The 17,832-nt window shown below is 42.3% G+C and overlaps 1 protein-coding gene across 1 annotated transcript in view; it reads left to right on the top strand.

The window, feature by feature from the left end:
* Positions 1-17,832, top strand: part of LOC138674679 (A.superbus venom factor 1-like) — a 372,946-nt gene that overhangs the window by 85,637 nt on the left and 269,477 nt on the right. The window contains exon 9 of the mRNA XM_069762494.1: positions 917-1,037. Coding sequence (XP_069618595.1) covers positions 917-1,037 — 121 coding nt within the window. The remainder of the gene's footprint in view (positions 1-916; positions 1,038-17,832) is intronic.

The following is a 17,832-nucleotide window of genomic DNA, read 5'->3' as shown; positions in this document are numbered from 1 at the left end:
TAAGCTGTTATGTATGTGAACATGAGAAACAACAGTATTCTTGGCTATTATGTGATTTGTATCCCGTATCTTCACCATTTTTCCCTTCCGTATGCTCTGTTTCTTAATTTACAATTGCCTCTGAGCTGGTGGGTATAGACTAACTATTATGAGGTCTGCCATATATATCACAGAACAGAAAGGTATTCTTCCTCCCTTTTTCCTTAGCACACAGACAGAAAATGCAGAAGGATAAAAGACAGAATATGGCAGCAGTGTGGGACTGGGGTGCTGAGGGCCCACGAGTAACATTGACATTGAGGGTCCCACTTTTCACTTGCATACAAATATTACACTTCCCTCGTTAACAAATTTTCCTATATCTCTATATAATAATAAACTGGGTAGCGTGGTTAATGAATGATGAGATGCTGCTTTTTTCTGTACAGAGTGAATCAACTGAATTATGCCAAGTACTGCCCATACAATGGGGTTGGGGGATCATCTGCACGGGGGCCCACCGGAGGATTCCCCTGTTACCCTATGGGTCAGTCTGAGCCTGTATGGCAGTACTGAGCAGTATAGATGTGAAAGTTCAACACAACCTCTCTGTGTCTCCCTCTGCCTGTTTTCTAACTCTGCGCCTCACTCCTTCCCCCTTCCCTTCTTCCATAGAGTATAATAGGTTGTATAATCTAACACTACAAGGAGCTGTGAGTCTGACTTATCTAGAAAAAGATAAAATTGAGATGTTTTTTTTTTCAAATGGATGGTAAGTTCAGAAACCAAAGGGGAGAAAGGACAACTAAGTAGAGAAGGAAGCCGAATTATCTGATAATGTGTGTTACAGAGCTTCTTACATTCGTTCGTACTATTGATTAATCTAAAGTTTGTTGAAAGTCCAGTTCCCATTTATTGACCATTTTCTTTCCATTAGATTAGGGACGGAGAAGGAGTTGCTGTGTTGTTGAGTAGAGATCTTGTGAAGAACTTTAAAAACGATGATGACATGTTGGAGTACACCTTATACATGTCGATTACACTCATCACTCCTGCTGGTGAGTATGGGGAGATCGCATCAATCTACATCTAATTTCAGTGATAATGTCTAGATGACGAGAATTGGTCTTTTTGATATTTTTACTCTTTTAATTTTTTTAATTTTTTTTCTTTAGGTCAGAGTAAAAATATTTCTCTGAGGGGTATTGTAGAATGCCAAATAATAATTTGCGTGCCTATGAGAAAATGATCACATACTGTAATTAGACTCCCTCTCCCACTGTATCAGAAACCTCACAACGAGATCGTTGGCTGCGGATGATTGATATGACAGCAGATGGTCAGCAGGAAGTGAAGTCATGACCTCCTAGTCAGTCAGCGATGGTGGCCTCCTAGGTTCTGCCATAAGCAGGGTCTAAAAGGTGTTTTGCCAGTGTGAAAATGACATGTGTATTGCAATTGAATAAAAGTTAAATTAACATAGCGCAACTGAGAAAAAGTGTAAAAAAAGTAAAAAAAACTGTAAAAATTAAAAAAAAACACAAAACATTGTGAAAAAATATTACTCCAACAAATACACATTTTATTTAAAACCAAAAAGAACAATAAAATTACACATTTCGTATTGCCGCATCCAGAAAAACTTGATCTATAAAACTGTCACACTATTGAACCCTTACAGTAGGGGTCGCCAACCTTTCTTACCTTGAGAGCCACATTCTGCTATGAAAGTTGGTCGAGAGCCACATTGTAGTACAGTGTAGTATCAGTGTACAGGAAAGGCCTCTTTCACACTTCGGTTATTTGGCATCCGTCGCAATCCGTCATTTTGGAATAAAAACGGATTCTGCAAATGTGCCCGCAGGATGCGTTTTTTCCCAGAATGGGCAGCGGATGCATCGAAAAACTGCATTCACTGCCCATGTCGTGCACAAATTTCACAACGTCCGTCGGTACCTCGGCCTGACGCATTGCGACGGACCTGTACTGACAGAAGTGTGAAAGAGGCCTAACACACTGAGTCACCAGTGACGTCTTTAGGTGAAGTCCTTCACCTTTGCTTTTCATCTTCATCCAGCACAAACTGCCATCACTTCTTCCAGCCAGGGCTTGTTTCTGCAGGAAATAACACAGTTACAGTGGGGCAAAAAAGTATTTAGTCAGTCAGCAATAGTGCAAGTTCCACCACTTAAAAAGATGAGAGGCGTCTGTAATTTACATCATAGGTAGACCTCAACTATGGGAGACAAACTGAGATAATAAATAAAATGCTAAAAAAACAGACAATGTGATTTTCTGGATTTTTTTTTCTCAGTTTGTCTCCCATAGTTGAGGCCTACCTATGATGTAAATTACAGACGCCTCTCATCTTTTTAAGTGGTGGAACTTGCACTATTGCTGACTGACTAAATACTTTTTTGCCCCACTGTATCTAGAGCTCCGCTTGCAGAACACATTACTTTTTTTCCCCCCAAATTCTAAACTACACCAGATGAAGAAAAAAAGGCGACAGTGTTGCTTTGCACAGTAACAGGATCGCCTCCCCCATATAAAACACTATCCTCAAAAAATGAAATAAAATCCTCACTGCAGTAATAATATCCCCCATCCTGGCCCCGGTGTGTCTCATTCCTGGCTCCAGCCATATGTTCTCCCATCCTGCCCCATCTGATTATCCCATCCTGCCTCATCTGATCGTCCCATCCTACCCCATATGATCTCCCCATCCTGCCCCATCTGTCCCATGATCTTGCACCATCTGTCCCATGATCCTGCCCCATCTGCCCCATGATCCTGCCCCATCTGCCCCATGATCCTGCCCAATCTGCCCCATGATCCTGCCCCATGATTCTGCCTCATTATCCTGCTCCATCTGCCCCATGATCTTGCCCCATCTGTCTCCATCATATCCATCCTGCCCCATGTTTCTGCACAATCTGTCTCCATCCTGCCCATGATCCTGCACCATGTGTCTCCAAAAGAAAATCCCTACGTATGGAAGTAAACTCGTATATAGAAAAAATAATAATAGTGACCCAATTAAAAACCCAAAGTAATATAATATCAAACAGGTATAGTATGTAAAAATACCTTTATTATAAATACAGTATATGTATATATACTGGGCAAAAAATGGCAACAGCAGTAATGTGCCTGTAGCTGGAGGGAAAGGTATACAAAACAAGATATACAGCAAAATAGCAATGATAAAACCGGACGAAAAAAAGGAGGCAAGGTACGTATGAGACAAAACTAATAAAAAATATATATAAGAGAGACAATTGTCATATAATGACTAGAAGAAAGGAATCCACATATAATACGTAAAAAATGATTGTAATGATATTCAGTTATGCTGCAAAATGTGTAAAAAATACATACAAGTGTAAGAAATAGAGTTGAGCATTCCGATACCGCAAGTATCGGGTATCGGCCGATACTTGCGGTATCGGAATTCCGATACTGAGATCCGATACTTTTGTGGTATCGGGTATCGGTATCGGATCCATAGTGAGGTATAAAATAAAGAATTAAAATAAAAAATATTGATATATTCACCTCTCCGGCGGCCCCTGGACATCACCGTGGGTAACCGGCAGGCTTCTTTGTTTAAAATGCGCGCGTTAAGGACCTGAGGAATGACGTCGCGGCTTCTGATTGGTCGCGTGCCGCCCATGTGACTGCCACGCGACCAATCAGAAGCCGCGACGTCATTCCTCAGGTCCTAAATTCCTAGAATGAGCGCATTTAGGACCAGAGGAATGACGTCGCGGCTTCTGATTGGTCGCGTGCCGCCCATGTGACCGCCACGCGACCAATCAGAAGCCGCGACGTCATTCTCAGGCACTAAACTCCTCATTCTAGGAATTTAGGACCTGAGGAATGACGTCGCGGCTTCTGATTGGTCGCGTGGCAGTCACATGGGCGGCATGCGACCAATCAGAAGCCGCGACGTCATTCCTCAGGTCCTAAATGCGCGCATTTTAAACAAAGAAGCCTGCCGGTTACCCGCGGTGATGTCCAGGGGCCGCCGGAGAGGTGAATATATCAATATTTTTTATTTTAATTCTTTATTTTACACATTAATATGGATCCCAGGGCCTGAAGGAGAGTTTCCTCTCCTTCAGACCCTGGGAACCATCAGGATACCTTCCGATACTTGGTGTCCCATTGACTTGTATTGGTATCGGATATCGGTATCGGCGATATCCGATACTTTTCGGGTATCGGCCGATACTATCCGATACCGATACTTTCAAGTATCGGACGGTATCGCTCAACACTAGTAAGAAACAAAATATATATAAATAAATAAACAATAAAAATAAAAAAACGTGTTGTGTATAGACAGAAAACACAAAAAATAAGCAACTGAATAAACTGTGGTGATATTAAAGACAGTGTATGACAAAGGGTAAAAACTATGTTAAGAACGGCTCAAAGATATAGAATGAGCTGTACGACAATTGCGTATATTAGTGCAAAAAAAGTGCAATGCGCAGCAAAACATGCAGCACCTAAATACAGGAGAGCATGTGTAAAAACCGGCTCATAGATATGGAATGAGCTGTACGGCAATTGCGTATGTTTGTGCAAAGAATGAGCTATATGCCAATTGCGTATATTTGTGCAGGAAAATAAGTGTAATGCGCAACAAAACATGCAGCGCCTAAGTACCGGAAAGCATGAATGTGAGAATAACTCACAAGCAAAAAGTGCAATGTGCAAGTACACACAACCGAGTATGAAGGATGCAGCATGAACTGGAAAGTATGGAGACCAATGCAGAGTTACATACAAAAAGCAGTAATATTACCTCCTCCTAAGTGCCGTCCGGTCCTCCAGGTACAGACCACCCCGACGCGCGTTTCGGACTGTGTCCTTCATCAGGGGGTGATGTACAGGAGGAACCGGAGGTGTATATATATGCGGAGAGATCCCATCAATGAAGGAGCAGAGGCATGGCGGCCAGGAGGACCCGGAAGTGCGCGGAATCCACGTCATGTGACCCGGCAGAGGCTGCCATGGCAACGATGACGTGGGACGCGCACCTAAGGGGGCACAGGCGGCGCATGCGCACAGCGACGGCATCCAGTCAAAGAATAGGTAAAGTATCAGAATGGCCGATGAAGGGAGCAGAGGCATAGCGGCGTGTGCGCCTCCAGTAGGACCCAAAGGCATGCGGAGCCCACGCAAAGCCACCAGGTAACGGAAAACCGCCTTTGTCATACACTGTCTTTAATATCACCACAGTTTATTCAGTTGATTATTTTTTGTGTTTTCTGCCTATACACAACACGGTTTTTTATTTTTATTGTTTATTTATTTATATATATTTTGTTTCTTACACTTGTATGTATTTTTTACACATTTTGCAGCATAACTGAATATCATTACAATCATTTTTTACGTATTATATGTGGATTCCTTTCTTCTAGTCATTATATGACAATTGTCTCTCTTATATATATTTTTTATTAGTTTTGTCTCATACGTACCTTGCCTCCTTTTTTTCGTCCGGTTTTATCATTGCTATTTTGCTGTATATCTTGTTTTGTATACCTTTCCCTCCAGCTACAGGCACATTACTGCTGTTGCCATTTTTTGCCCAGTATATATACATATATTTATAATAAAGGCATTTTTACATACTATACCTGTTTGATATTATTTTACTTTGGGTTTTTAATTGGGTCACTATTATTATTTTTTCTATATACGAGTTTACTTCCATACGTAGGGATTTTCTTTTGTTCCAAATCACCGAATGGTCTGCCATTCAGCTTCTAAGTAGTGGTCTTTTATACATATTATATATATATATATATTTTTTTTTTTTTTTTTCACTTGGACATTAATACACTATTTTGAGGTGATATTTATTATTTATCACTTCATATTTATTATTTTATATTTATTATTTTTGTCCTTTTGATCTCATATTCTCTGTTCGCTGCTTTCTTTCTACCATGTGTCTCCATCCTACCCCATGACCCTACCCCATCTGTCTCCATCCTGCCCCATCTGTCTCCATCCTGCCCCATGATCCTGCACCATTTGTCTCCATCCTGCTCCATTTTCCTGCACCATTTGTCTCCATCCTGTCCCATGATGCTGCCCCATCTGTCTCCATCGTATCCATCCTGCCCCATGATTCTGCCCCATCCGTCTCCATCCTGCCCCATGATCCTGCCCCATCTTTCTCCATCCTGCCCCATCTGTCTCATCCTGCCCCATCTGTCTCCATCATGCCCCAACTGTCTCTATCCTGCCCCATATTCTTGCACCATCTGTCTCCATCCTGCCCCAAGATCCTGCACCATCTGTCTCCATCCTGCCCCATATTCCTGCCCCATTTGTCTTCATCCTGCACCATGTCTCCATCCTGCCCCGTGTCTTCAATCCTGCCCAGTGTCTCCATTCTGCCCCTTGCCTCCATTCTGCCCCTTACCTCCATTCTGCCCCTTGTCTCCATTCTGCCCCCCATGTCTCCATTCTTCCCCGTGTCTCCATTCTGTCCCAGTGTCTCCATTCTGCCCCGTGTCTCCATTCTGCCCTGTGTCTCCCATCCTGCCCCCGTGTCTCCCATCTGCCCCCGTGTCTCCCATTTTGCCCCTTGTCTCCCATCCTGCCCCAGTGTCTCCATTCTGCCCCTTGTCTCCATTCGGCCTCTGTGTATCCATTCTGCCCCGTGTCTCCCATTCTGCCCCGTGTCTCCCATCCTGCCCCGTGTCTCCATTCTGCCCCTTGTCTCCAGTTTGCCCCTTGTCTCCCATCCTGCCCCAGTGTCTCCATTCTGCCCCTTGTCTCCATTTTTGCCCCTTGTCTCCCATCCTGCCCCAGTGTCTCCATTCTGCCCCTTGTCTCCATTCGGCCTCTGTGTATCCATTCTGCCCCGTGTCTCCCATTCTGCCCCGTGTCTCCCATCCTGCCCCGTGTCTCCATTCTGCCCCGTGTCTCCCATTCTTCCCCATGTCTTCCATCCTGCCCCCATGTCTACAATCCTGCCCCTTGTTTCCATTCTGCCTCGTGTCTCCAATCCTGCCCCTTGTCTCCATTCTGCCCCTTGTCTCCATTCTGCCCCCTTGTCTCCCATCCTGCCCCAGTGTCTCCCATTCTGCCCTGGGCAGGATGGAGACACATGGTCCATGTGTCTCCATCCTGCTGGTGAAACACATTGCTTTCAATTAAAAAAACCATCTTTCTTCTTACCTTGCCGCGCTCCTGCAGCGATGAAGATCCCTCCATATGTCTCAAGCGTGCACTTGCCGGCGAATGACAATGGGGTCATACGCCAGCGATGTGTGCGCTGACGTCAGCTGCCAGCCTCCGATTGGCTGGCGGCTTTAACTATTGCAGTGCGGGCTCGGGCCCACACTGCAATAGAGTAACTGGTGGCGCGGGTCGCTGTTCTCTGTTGAAGCTGCAGTAACTAAAATTTTGCGAGATTTGTGAAGTCTCGCGAGACTTTGTGCGGCTTCAATAGAGCACAGTGACCCGCACCACTGCGCAGGCATGAATGCAGTCACTGATTGACATACATACACAGGAGGGGCGGCATATTACCATCGGTGGGGCGAGTATTACAGGCGGCGGGGCGGCTCCCTGGGGACTTAACACAGTAGTCTTCTTTCCGGTGACCGTCGGCAAGCCACATTTCAGGAGCAGGCGAGCCACATGTGGCTCACGAGCTACAGGTTGGGGACCCCTGCCTTACAGTAACCAAGCAAAAAATTAAATAAAACACAATAAAAAAACTTGTATGTAGATAATAATGGTATCCCTGAAAACGTCATTTTGTCCTGCCAAAAACGCCTCCACTCACCTACATTGATGGAAAAATAAAAATGCTATAGCTCTCAGAATAAAGAAAGGCAAAAGCAATTATTTTTCTATAAAAACATTCATTGTGTAAAAGCAGCAAATCATGAAAAAAAAAACTACATAAAAGTGGTATAGCTGTAATCTCACCAATCTCAAGAATAAAGTCATTTTATCAGTTTCATAACATGGTGAATAGCATAAAAGATAAGAACAAAAAAAACAGGTAATTCCTTTCAAATAATGTTTATTAAGCATTTTGAAATTTAATATTGTGTTTTGTAGATAATCATATATTCAACTTTCAAGGAAATAAGGGTGGGGAGAGGGCGGGAGATGAGGGAAGTGGGAATGGGAAAAGGGTAAGAGAAAAATTGTGGACATGCTGTCCAGTCATAACAGAATTTGATTAATTATTAACAATTATTAACAGGTTAACATATATTACCTTCACAGGTATACATTAATTGTCACCTTTCCTTTTAATGTGGTAAGTTGGGATATACCTCAACCCATTTCTTCCATTTCCTATCATATTTCTTATAATAGTTGTTTGCTATTGCAAAGTTTTCTTCATATGCTTTATGTAGGTTAATTTGGTCTATGATTTCAGTAAAGGCTGGTAAAATTGGATTTTTCCAATGGAATGCTATAATTTGTTTAACCACTAAACAAATGTGGATTATAATAGGTCTCGCATTTGTGTCAATGCTTTCCCATTGTAAAGACAACAAGGCCATTGCTGGGGTAACTATGATGTTATCTTTTAATATTTTGTTGATTAGTTTTGTGGCCTGTCTCCATAAGGGTTTCACCTTAGGACACTTCCAAAACATATGTAGCAAACTTCCGTATTCTCCACATTCTCTCCAGCACAGGGGAGACCCTCCCGATGGCAGGTGGGAGAGGCGAGCCGGAGTGAAGTACCACCTTGTGATGATTTTAAAATATGCTTCTTGTAGTGTCATGCAAATATTTGTTGCATAGGTGAAATGGATCGCGTTTTCCCACTGTTCTGGAGTAAATGTCGTGTTCAAATCATTTTCCCATTTATTCATGTAAAATAACTTGTCAAATTTTGTGTCGTTGTTGAACCACCGATAAATTTGCTTATTACTCCAAAATAAGTAATGTTTGGGGTTTTTTAATAAATTAGTAGTAGCTTCGGAGATTTTTGGTTTTTTAATGATAAAATTTTGGGCTTGTTCTTTCAGTGTCATATAAGGAAAAAAGGCTGAGGAGGGAATGTTAAATTTTTCTTTCAAGGAGCTGAAACTGATAAATTTAACCCCATCATGAATATCGCTTAATTTTAGGATCCCTTTTTCTCGCCACATGGGAGAGGGGTCAGCGTTTTGGGTAAGCGTAATAATATCTATAGGGGTATTGTAGAGTAGAATTTTCTTGTTGGATCCTCTTTTCCTTTTAGAAAGTTTGTCTCATGCATATATAATGGAAGAGAAAATAGGGTGTTTAACGTGAATATTGTTGGTTCTGTTTAGAATATGGTTGAAGACTAATTCTTTGGGAGGTTTATTATGATTGTGGGTAATTTAATAATAATAATAATAATAATAATTTTTATTTATATAGCGCCAACATATTCCGCAGCGCTTTACAAATTATAGAGGGGACTTGTACATACAATAGACATTACAGCATAACAGAAATACAGTTCAAAACAGATACCAAGAGGAGTGAGGGCCCTGCTCGTAAGCTTACAAACTATGAGGAAAAGGGGAGACACGAGAGGTGGATGGTAACAATTGCTATAGTTATTCGGACCAGCCATAGTGTAAGGCTTGGGTGTTCATGTAAAGCTGCATGAACCAGTTAATTAATTTTTTTTTTTTTTTTTTTTTTTAATATAGGCCACACAGGGATCGTTAGGTTAATGCATTGAGGCGGTAGGCCAGTCTGAACAAATGAGTTTTTAGGGCACGCTTAAAACTGTGGGGATTGGGGATTAATCGTATTATCCTAGGTAGTGCATTCCAAAGAATCGGCGCAGCACGTGTAAAGTCTTGGAGACGGGAGTGGGAGGTTCTGATTATTGAGGATGCTAACCTGAGGTCATCAGCGGAGCGGAGGGCACGGGTAGGGTGGTAGACTGAGACCAGAGAGGAGATGTAGGGTGGTGCTGAGCCATGGAGTGCTTTGTGGATGAGGGTAGTAGTTTTGTACTGGATTCTTGAGTGGATGGGTAACCAGTGTAATGACTGGCACAAGGTAGAGGCATCGGTGTAACGGTTGGTGAGGAATATGATCCTGGCAGCAGCATTCAGGACAGATTGGAGCGGGGAGAGTTTGGTAAGAGGGAGGCCGATTAGTAGAGAGTTACAATAGTCCAGACGAGAATGAATAAGTGAAACAGTAAGAGTTTTTGCAGAGTCGAAAGTAAGAAAAGGGCGAATTCTAGAAATGTTTTTGAGATGCAGGTAAGAAGAGCGAGCCAGTGATCGGATGTGGGGGGTGAATGAAAGGTCAGAATCAAGGATGACCCCAAGGCAGCGGGCATGTTGCTTTGGAGTAATGGTGGAACCGCAAACGGAGATGGCAATGTCAGGCAAAGGTAGGTTAGTAGAGGGAGAAAACACGAGGAGTTCAGTTTTTGACAGGTTTAGTTTCAGATAGAGGGAGGACATGATGCTAGAGACAGCGGTAAGACAATCACTGGTGTTTTCTAATAAGGCAGGCGTGAGATCAGGAGAAGAAGTGTATAGTTGGGTGTCGTCAGCATAGAGATGGTACTGGAAGCCAAATCTACTGATTGTTTGTCCAATAGGGGCAGTATACAAAGAGAAGAGGAGGGGGCCTAGGACTGATCCTTGAGGAACCCCAACAGTAAGGGGAAGGTGAGAGGAGGAGGAACCAGCGAAACATACAGTGAAGGATCGGTCAGAGAGATAGGAGGAGAACCAGGAGAGAACGGTGTCCTTGAGGCCGATGGAGCGGAGCATAGTGAGGAGGAGCTGATGATCCACAGTATCAAATGCTGCAGAGAGATCCAAGAGAATTAGCATGGAGTAGTGACCATTAGATTTAGCTGTTAGTAGGTCATTAGAGACTTTAGTGAGGGCAGTTTCAGTAGAGTGTAAAGAGCGGAAACCAGATTGAAGAGGGTCGAGAAGAGAGTTATCTAATTTCTAGATCAAGCCAATTTGGATAGTCCTCTTGCATGAACCAATATTGGCTTTGTTTGATAAGGTTTGATAAGTATAAGGCGGTTATATTGCGTAGGCCTATACCCCCAAATTCTTTGCACTTATATAATATGCTTGTGGGTATTCGGGCCCTTTTTTTATTCCAGACTAGCTGAAGAGCCCGGCGTTGCCTGGGCATAGTAAATATCTGTGGTTAGTTATAGCACCTCACTTTTCTTATTTTCCCATCACGCCTCTCATTTTCCCAATCACATCTTTCATTTTCCCCCTCACATCTCTCATTTTCTCCCTCACACCTCTCATTTTCTCCCTCACTCCTCTCATTCCCCCCTAACACTTGTCATTTCGACCTCACATCTGTCATTTTCCGATCACTCCACTATTTTCCCTCACTCCTCTCATTTTGCACTCACACCTTTTCATTTTCACTTTACACCTCTCATTTTCACCTCAGTATATACATGTTTGTCATCTCCCTTATATATAGTATACACCTGTATGTCATCTACTGTATATAGTATATACTTGTATGTCATCTCCCATGTATATAGTATATACCTGCTGTGTGTCATCTCCCCTGTATATAGTATATACCTGTATGTCATCTCCTCCTACATATAGTATATACCTGTATGTCATCTCCTTCTATATATAGTATATACAGTGGGGCAAAAAAGTATTTAGTCAGTCAGCAATAGTGCAAGTTCCACCACTTAAAAAGATGAGAGGCGTCTGTAATTTACATCATAGGTAGACCTCAACTATGGGAGACAAACTGAGAAAAAAAATTCCAGAAAATCACATTGTCTGTTTTTTTAACATTTTATTTGCATATTATGGTGGAAAAAAAGTATTTGGTCAGAAACAAAATTTCATCTCAATACTTTGTAATATATCCTTTGTTGGCAATGACAGAGGTCAAACGTTTTCTGTAAGTCTTCACAAGGTTGCCACACACTGTTGTTGGTATGTTGGCCCATTCCTCCATGCAGATCTCCTCTAGAGCAGTGATGTTTTTGGCTTTTCGCTTGGCAACACGGACTTTCAACTCCCTCCAAAGGTTTTCTATAGGGTTGAGATCTGGAGACTGGCTAGGCCACTCCAGGACCTTGAAATGCTTCTTACGAAGCCACTCCTTCGTTGCCCTGGCGGTGTGCTTTGGATCATTGTCATGTTGAAATACCCAGCCACGTTTCATCTTCAATGCCCTTGCTGATGGAAGGAGGTTTGCACTCAAAATCTCACGATACATGGCCCCATTCATTCTTTCATGTACCCGGATCAGTCGTCCTGGCCACTTTGCAGAGAAACAGCCCCAAAGCATGATGTTTCCACCACCATGCTTTACAGTAGGTATGGTGTTTGATGGATGCAACTCAGTATTCTTTTTCCTCCAAACACGACAAGTTGTGTTTCTACCAAATAGTTCCAGTTTGGTTTCATCAGACCATAGGACATTCTCCCAAAACTCCTCTGGATCATCCAAATGCTCTCTAGCAAACTTCAGACGGGCCCGGACATGTACTGGCTTAAGCAGTGGGACACGTCTGGCACTGCAGGATCTGAGTCCATGGTGGCGTAGTGTGTTACTTATGGTAGGCCTTGTTACATTGGTCCCAGCTCTCTGCAGTTCATTCACTAGGTCCCCCCGCGTGGTTCTGGGATTTTTGCTCACCGTTCTTGTGATCATTCTGACCCCACGGGGTGGGATTTTGCGTGGAGCCCCAGATCGAGGGAGATTATCAGTGGTCTTGTATGTCTTCCATTTTCTTCTTATTGCTCCCACTGTTGATTTCTTCACTCCAAGCTGGTTGGCTATTGCAGATTCAGTCTTCCCAGCCTGGTGCAGGGCTACAATTTTGTTTCTGGTGTCCTTTGACAGCTCTTTGGTCTTCACCATAGTGGAGTTTGGAGTCAGACTGTTTGAGGGTGTGCACAGGTGTCTTTTTATACTGATAACAAGTTTAAACAGGTGCCATTACTACAGGTAATGAGTGGAGGAAAGAGGAGACTCTTAAAGAAGAAGTTACAGGTCTGTGAGAGCCAGAAATCTTGATTGTTTGCTTCTGACCAAATACTTATTTTCCACCATAATATGCAAAAAAAAAATGATAAAAAAACAGACAATGTGATTTTCTGGATTTTTTTTTCTCAGTTTGTCTCCCATAGTTGAGGTCTACCTATGATGTAAATTACAGACGCCTCTCATCTTTTTAAGTGGTGGAACTTGCACTATTGCTGACTGACTAAATACTTTTTTGCCCCACTGTACCTATATGTCATCTCCTCCTGTACATAGTATATACCTGTGTGTCATCTCCCCTGTATATAGTATATACCTGTATGTCATCTTCTATATATAGCATATACCTGTATGTCATCTCCTCCTGTATATAGTATATACCTGTAGGTCATCTGCTCCTGTATATAGTATATACCTGTGTGTCATCTCCTCCTGTATATAGTATATACCTGTATGTCATCTCCTCCTGTATATAGTATTACCTGTATGTCATCTCCTCCTCTATATAGTATATACCTGTGTGTCATCTCTCCTGTATATAGTATATACCTGTGTGTCATCTCCTCCTGTATTAGACCTCGTTCACATGTTATTTGCTCAGTATTTTTACCTCAGTATTTGTAAGCTAAATTGGCAGCCTGATAAATCCCCAGCCAACAGGATGCCCTCCCCCCTGGCAGTATATATTAGCTCACACATACACATAATAGACAGGTCTTGTGACTGACAGCTGCCGTATTTCCTATATAGTACCTTTATTTCTCTTGTAGTTTGTCTGCTTATTAATCAGATTTTTATTTTTGAAGGATGCCAGACTTGTGTGTGTTTTAGGGCGAGTGTCGTTTGTCAAGTTGTGTGTGTTGAGTTGCGTGTGGCGACATGCATGTAGCGACTTTTGTGAGATGAGTTTTGTGTGGCAACATGCGTGCAGCAACTTTTTGTGTGTCGAGTTGCATGTGACAGGTTAGTGTAGCAAGTTGTGTGCAGCAAGTTTTGCGCATGGCGAGTTTTGCGCGTGGCGAGTTTTATGTGTGGTGCCTTTTGAGTATGTGCAAGTTTTGTGTGAGGCAACTTTTGCATGTGTTGCAACTTTTGTGCATGTGGCAATTATTCCGCGTGTGCAAGTTTTGCGTGTGGCGAGTTTTCCATGAGGTGAGTTTTGCACTTGTGGCGAGTTTTGCATGAGCCTAGTTTTTGCATGTGGCGAGTTTTGCGCGTGGCGAGTTTTGAGCGGCGACTTTTGTGTTTCGACTTTTATGTGGCGAGGTTGGTGTATTTGTGGTGAAATGTGTGCTGAGGGAAATATGTGTTCAAACACGTGGTAGTGTGTGGCGCATTTTGTGTGTGTGTTCATATCCCCGTGTGTGGTGAGTATCCCATGTCGGGGCCCCACCTTAGCAACTGTACGGTATATACTCTTTGGCGCCATCGCTCTCATTCTTTAAGTCCCCCTTGTTCACATCTGGCAGCTGTCAATTTGCCTCCTACACTTTTCCTTTCATTTTTTCCCATTATGTAGATAGGGGCAAAATTGTTTGGTGAATTGGAAAGCGCGGGGTTAAAATTTCACCTCACAACATAGCCTATGACGCTCTCGGGGTCCAGACGTGTGACTGTGCAAAATTTTGTGGCTGTAGCTGCGACGCCTCCAACACTTTTCCTTTCACTTTTTTCCCCATTATGTAGATAGGGGCAAAATTGTTTGGTGAATTGGAACGCGCGGGGTTAAAATTTTGCCTCATAACATAGCCTATGACGCTCTCGGGGTTCAGACGTGTGACTGTGCAAAATTTTGTGGCTGTAGCTGCGACGGTGCAGATGCCAATCCCGGACATACACACATACACACACACACATACGATACGATACGATACGATACGATACACTTTATTGATCCCGTGGGAAATTATGGTATCACAGCAGCACAACTTAAATCATAAAAATCATAAAGGAATTCCATAGTTGACATGACAGTTTGTTGACAGAAGAACATTATACATTAGAGTAGGTCATACACAACGAGTGAACTGAAATGTAGAGAAATAAGTAGACATTCACCTTGGTGGTTTAACCCTAATGTTATTGTTGTACATTCCCATGGCAGTTGGCACAAACGATTTCCTATATTTTTCCTTCTTACACCTCAGAAGTATTAGCCGGTTGCTGAAGGTGCTCTTCTGTCTCATGAATAGCTCATATAATGGATGTGCATTATTGTTCATAATTGTCATACACTTTCTCAGAGTTCTTTTCTCCACTACCTCCCCAAAAGAGTCCAGATTGCAGCCCACAGCAGAACTTGCCTTCTTAATAATCTTATTCAGCTTATTAGCATCAGAGGCCCGCACACTACTACCCCAGCACGTGATTGCAAAAAAGATGGCACTTGCCACTACAGATTGGTAGAACATTTCTAACATTTTGCTACACACATTAAAAGACCTCAGTTTCCTTAGGAAATACAGTCTGCTCATCCCCTTCTTGTAGACAAACTCTGAGTGGCATCTCCAGTCCAGTTTGCTATCCAAATGGACCCCCAAATATTTGTAACTCTCCACCTGCTCTACCTCCTGACCAGCAATAGTGATCGGTAAGCATTCCAACTTTATCCTGCTATAGTTGGCCACCAACTCCTTGGTTTTCTTAACATTTAGTTGTAGATAGTTACCATTGCACCAATCCACGAAATTCGACACCACCCTTCTATATTCCTCATCCCCCTGATCTCCCCTAATGCATCCCACAACCACAGAGTCATCCGAAAATTTTTGAAGATGGCAAAGTTCAGATTTATACTGAAAGTCTGAAGTATACAGTGTGAATAGAAAGGGCGCAAGCACCGTTCCCTGGGGGGCACCTACACTGCTCAATAATCTGCTTGACACCACTGCTCCCATCTGTACAAACTGTGGCCGATCTGATAGGTAGTCAGTTATCCAATTTCTCATCCCCTCCTCCACCTTCATATCAGTCATCTTTTTGTGTAGTAAAAGTGGCTGCAGGGAGTTAAATGCACTCGAGAAATCGAAGAACATCGCTCGCACCGTGGTTCCGTCAGTCTCCAGAAATGAATGTACCCTATGTAGCAGAGAAAGGATAGCATCATCCACCCCCAATCTATGTCGGTAAGCAAACTGAAGGGGATCAATAAAAGCATTGACCCTCGGTCTTAAGTGAGCAAGCACTAATCTTTCCAAGGCCTTCATAGCGTGAGATGTTAAGGCTACAGGACGATAGTCATTTAGGGTTGCAGGAGAAGTCGTCTTGGGTACCGGCACCAGACAGGAAGTTTTCCATAACACCGGTACCCTCTGTGTTTGTAGACTTCCATTAAATAGGCGCGTAAAGACAGTACACAGCTGGTCTGCACACACTTTAAGGACACGTGAGCTGAGTCCATCTGGTCCTGCAGCTTTACCAATGTTAAGTGACTTAAACTGCCTCCTCACATCATTTTCGGATACTCTAAAATAGGTCTGCTCATCCTCCAATATCGATGTTGCAGAATTTGCACCCAGTTCCCATCCACTATCAGTTGGCACATGTACACATGTACTGCTGAACCTGTTGAAATACTCAACATACAGCTTTATATATTAGATGAACAAATTAATTGTGGATTGTATACTGGTTAGATAAGATGTGTTGACTTTTAGGGGGAGTGTTCTTAGTATATAAGAGATTTTTGGGATGATAAAAATTTTGATAACCAATATTCTACCCCACCATGATAGGTCTTTTGTACCAAAGAAATTAAGGTCATTGTTAATTGTCTCTAAGAGTTTGTCCAGATTTTTCTTCATTATTGCCTCAAGGTTTTTTGAGATGATCGTGCCTAGATATTCTAAGTCCCCCTCTGACCAGCTTAGTGAAGATATATTCTCAATTTTCTTTGTTTCTAAGTCGCTCAAATAAAATGGCAAGATTTTTTATTTATTTTCGTTAATCTTAAAAAAGGAAATATTTGAGAACGTTTTAAGGTTTTTTTGCAGTTCTGTGATTGATTTGTAAGGATCAGTCAGGGTAAATATCAGGTCGTTGGCAAAAAGGCCAATCTTATACTGACGTGTTTGTGTTTTCAAACCTTTTATGTTATTGTTTTGTCTGATCGATTGTGCCAATGGTTCCATTGACAGTATAAAAAGAAGTGGAGAAAGGGGGCAACCTTGTCTTGTACCATTTGATATGTCAAATAGTGCAGAAGAATAATTGTTAGTATATATTCTGGCTTTTGGCCTACAGTAAAGTGCCATGATGCTGTTAATATATATTTCATTAAAACCAAATTTACTTAGAACTGATGTTAGATAGAGCCAATTTAGGCGGTCAAAAGCCTTTTCGGCATCTAAAGTTATAATTACCGTTGGCAATTTAGAGGAGTGTATCAGTTTGATTGAATTAATCAGTCTTCTAGTGCCATCAGTCGCTTGACGACCTTTCATAAAACCGATCTGATCCCCATTTATCAATGATGGTAGGTAGGATTTGAGCCTATTCGCTATTAATTTGGAGTTTATCTTCAAATCTGCATTTATGAGGGAAATTGGTCTGTAATTATTTACAAGAGTCAGGTCGGAATTGTGTTTGGGGATCAATATTATTGTGGATTCTAACATTTCTTCTGGGAAATTTCCTGAGGAACTAGCTATATTAAAGATTTTTTGTAAGTGTGTGGAAAGTATTTTGGTGAAGGATTTGTAGTATTCATTCCCGAAACCGTCCGGACCTGGTGATTTAAAATCTTTGAGTTGAAGAATGGTCTTTTCAATTTCTTCTTGGGAGAATGGGGAAGTTAGGTTTTCTAAATCGTCATGGGTCAGTTTGGGGAGTTCAATTGTGGACAAG

Source organism: Ranitomeya imitator, chromosome 4 (assembly GCF_032444005.1).
Source record: "Ranitomeya imitator isolate aRanImi1 chromosome 4, aRanImi1.pri, whole genome shotgun sequence".
In the NCBI taxonomy this organism is placed as follows: domain Eukaryota; kingdom Metazoa; phylum Chordata; class Amphibia; order Anura; family Dendrobatidae; genus Ranitomeya; species Ranitomeya imitator.
The sequence above is the reverse complement of the archived record's forward strand: the minus strand, read 5'-3'. Positions and strand labels throughout refer to the sequence as shown.